The 2,998-nt window shown below is 46.0% G+C and overlaps 1 protein-coding gene across 2 annotated transcripts in view; it reads right to left on the bottom strand.

Moving 5' to 3' along the window:
* LOC103365992 (transcription initiation factor TFIID subunit 4-like) overlaps nt 1-2,998 on the bottom strand; it is an 18,349-nt gene that overhangs the window by 13,862 nt on the left and 1,489 nt on the right. The window contains exons 2-4 of one of the 2 annotated variants that reach the window (XM_008293584.1): nt 1,552-1,718; nt 488-571; nt 75-260 (exon numbers count right to left, since the gene is read on the bottom strand). In XM_008293584.1, the coding sequence (XP_008291806.1) occupies nt 75-260; nt 488-571; nt 1,552-1,718 (437 nt within the window). Of the gene's footprint in view, nt 1-74; nt 264-487; nt 572-1,551; nt 1,719-2,998 lie in introns of both variants that reach the window. The other variant, XM_008293585.1, reaches the window with a different exon arrangement.

Below are 2,998 nucleotides of genomic sequence, written 5' to 3'. Positions count from 1 at the left end.
TGTTGTCAGACAGACGTGTTGTCGGAGAGGCGTGTTGTTGGACATATGTGTTGTGGGACAGGCGTGTTACTCACCTGCGACACCACGGTGACTCTGGCTGCAGGTGAGGCGGTGGGGGAGGGGGTGGTGCTGGTCAAGGGGGAGGACGGGACGCCGGTGGCTTTAGCGACGGGCGTCCCGCCAGCCGTGATGACAGTTGGAGCCTTCTGAGGCGCCATCTTTACCGACACGGCGGCACCACCGGGCGCCACCGCCAGGGTCTTCTGACAGGAAACACATCAGAGAATCGTTTATTATGTTGCAGGTCGGCTGTCAGTTTGAACACAGTTCAACATCACAGCGACCTCTATCTCATGTTCGTGGTGTTGCATCTCCTCGCTGTGACTTTCCCTCTCATATATATCAGCTTGTGAGTAACTTTCATTTACAGACTGACTCCTGTGCTGCTGTGACACAGGTGGACACACACTTGTACAGGTAGACTCACCTGTACAGTGGTGGTGGAGGGGGCCTGAACCATTCTGGTCTGAGCGGGGGAGGCCAGGCGGACGGTCTGAGGAGTTCCAGGCGTCTGCAGACGACGGGGAGGGAAAACAGACACTCAGCACAGCAACAGTTAAAAGCTTCAGTAGGAATTAAAACCGCTTTAAACAAAACGTATGAAACAAGCAGCAGGTCAGCGTTTGTATTCATTTATTTATTGATTCATTTCGATCACGACTAACATTTTTACGGCCCGTTCACATCTAAATGAACAGAGTTCTGCTTTCCCTTCATGTTGAGCTAAACTCCTGCTGATGTACAAATCTGCAGCACAATCAGACTCAGAGGCTGAATATGAATGAACTCATGAGCCAGACTCCTGACTGGATGAACATCTGCTTAGCAACAGACGCTACAGTGTACAGATGTTCCCTGAATGCCTCACAGTCATCAGACCCATCAGCAGGTTTACCTGAAACCGGTGAGTTTGTTTAACATGCAGGCAGCTGGCCTTTGAAAGCAAACAACCAAAATTATAAAGAATAAAGTCAAACATTTTAAAGGAAGAAGAAAAATTCCAAAACATGACAAAAAGTCAAAATAACAAAAAACAAAACGGCGAAGAAATCCCCCAAAAATCTAATTTGAGTGAAGAGGGTGAAATTAGAGAAAACTGTCAAAATTATAAGAAGCTATTAAATAAAATAAAAAAACAACAACAACAACAAAGAAAAGTATAAATTTGTAATTTAAAAAAGTCCCATTTTTACTTTCGTCTTTATATTTTGTAATTTTCACTCAAAACTGAAGAAAAAAAAGAGGAAGCTTTTAAAAACATATTAGATAAAAATACGTACTTATTTAATTAGATGGATGAATGCTGATAATAATGTAACAGATTAAATATAAACTAACTGATGGAGCAGAAGGTGGCATCAAGCAGCGGCACCAGGACACGTTAACTCAGCTGTTTACTGTATTTGTGGTGATGATTAACTGATTACTGATTGATCAGACGATCGGTTAAGACAGTGGTTTAGTTTGTGTCCCGGCTCGGTGTCACCGTACCGTGGTGGCGGTGCTGACCCGGATGGTGGCGCCGGGTGTGGGCGTCACGGCTCTCTGGGTGATGCTGGCCACCGTCTGGCTCTGCTGAGTCTTGGCCTGAGCCTGCGCCAGAACCTGCTGAGGAACCATGACCAGCTGACCCGCCTCAGTCCGGACCAGAACCATACCTGAGGAGGAACATGCAGTTTACAGAAGGTTCTCCAGGGTGAAGATTCACTGCTTTAATCCGACAGTAAACCGAACACCTGCTGGGTTCTAACATTACTCTGTTTGTTCTGACGTCTGATTGACTCCATTGATAACTTAACCAGTGAGACGCCTCCTGGTCACGTGACCAGCGTGCGTCTGGAGAACATTCGTAGGTGTATACTGTTGATGGAACAGAACCAACCGGACACGTTTCTGGGTTCAGCACCAGATGATAAAGTTGTATGAAGAAACTTGTGCGGCTGCTGAAGACAAACATGAAGCTCTGAGTCTGAAAACGGACATGTAGGGATGAGAAGTGATTGTTCTGTTTCTGTCCACGGGTCTGACAAAGTTCTGAGCGGTGCCCCGTCTTACAGCAGATCTAAACGCATTCTGATTAAAACTGGACAATGTGCAATGAGACCAGTAAACGGTCAGAACTTGAGCTGACTTCGGATCGACGGTTAAACTTCAGTCAGACTGGATTCATGTCTTCTGTCTGGTTTTGCTCGTTTGGTCACAGATTCTCTAATTAGCTCATTTTGAGGCTGAATTTACTGAGACATGACAGAAACCGAGTATCTGACTGTGAAATAGTTGGAGGTTAGTCTGATGGCTGATGACTGATCAGCTCCCTATCAGCTGTCAGACACATCCTCAGGACGTCTTCTCATCAAACTGAGAGTCGACGTGTGATCCTGATGTTTGACTTCATCGACCACAAAACTCTGATACTCAGTTTACTGCAGCTCACGACCAGAACCAGAGAAACTGCAAACTGGCTTCTCCCGAAAACATCTGAAACCTTCTGGTGACAATGAGTCGCTTCTTCTCTGAAACTCAGAACCGAAAGTCCAACTGAGGAAACACAAACTGATCAGCAGCTTTTTGTTGATCGATCAATCTGATCAGATCATTGAGCTCGTCTTCACCAAACAGGACTGCAGATAAAATAAACTGTTAATCAATAACCTGAACACTCTGACAATTATCCAATCACTGATCAATAATGAAATCAGCTGCAGCTCAAGTACTCTGAATACAACGAGTCCAAGAAGCTGCAGACGATCCGGTGATGACAGAACCTCAGATCTGATGATCAATACATCCACTGATCGACTGATCAGCTCATCGATCAGCTGGATGCAGCAGCAGGGACACGCTCCTACAAGAACCTGGAAACAATCCGTTTGTTAAAGACAGCAGACCCGTTGGGTCACCTGCTGGGTCAGCAAGCCACCAGGTGGCCCAGCAGGTG

The sequence above is a fragment of the Stegastes partitus genome, unplaced genomic scaffold (genome assembly GCF_000690725.1).
Source record: "Stegastes partitus isolate 25-593 unplaced genomic scaffold, Stegastes_partitus-1.0.2 Scaffold895, whole genome shotgun sequence".
In the NCBI taxonomy this organism is placed as follows: domain Eukaryota; kingdom Metazoa; phylum Chordata; class Actinopteri; family Pomacentridae; genus Stegastes; species Stegastes partitus.
This window is presented reverse-complemented; position numbering and strand designations above follow the sequence as displayed.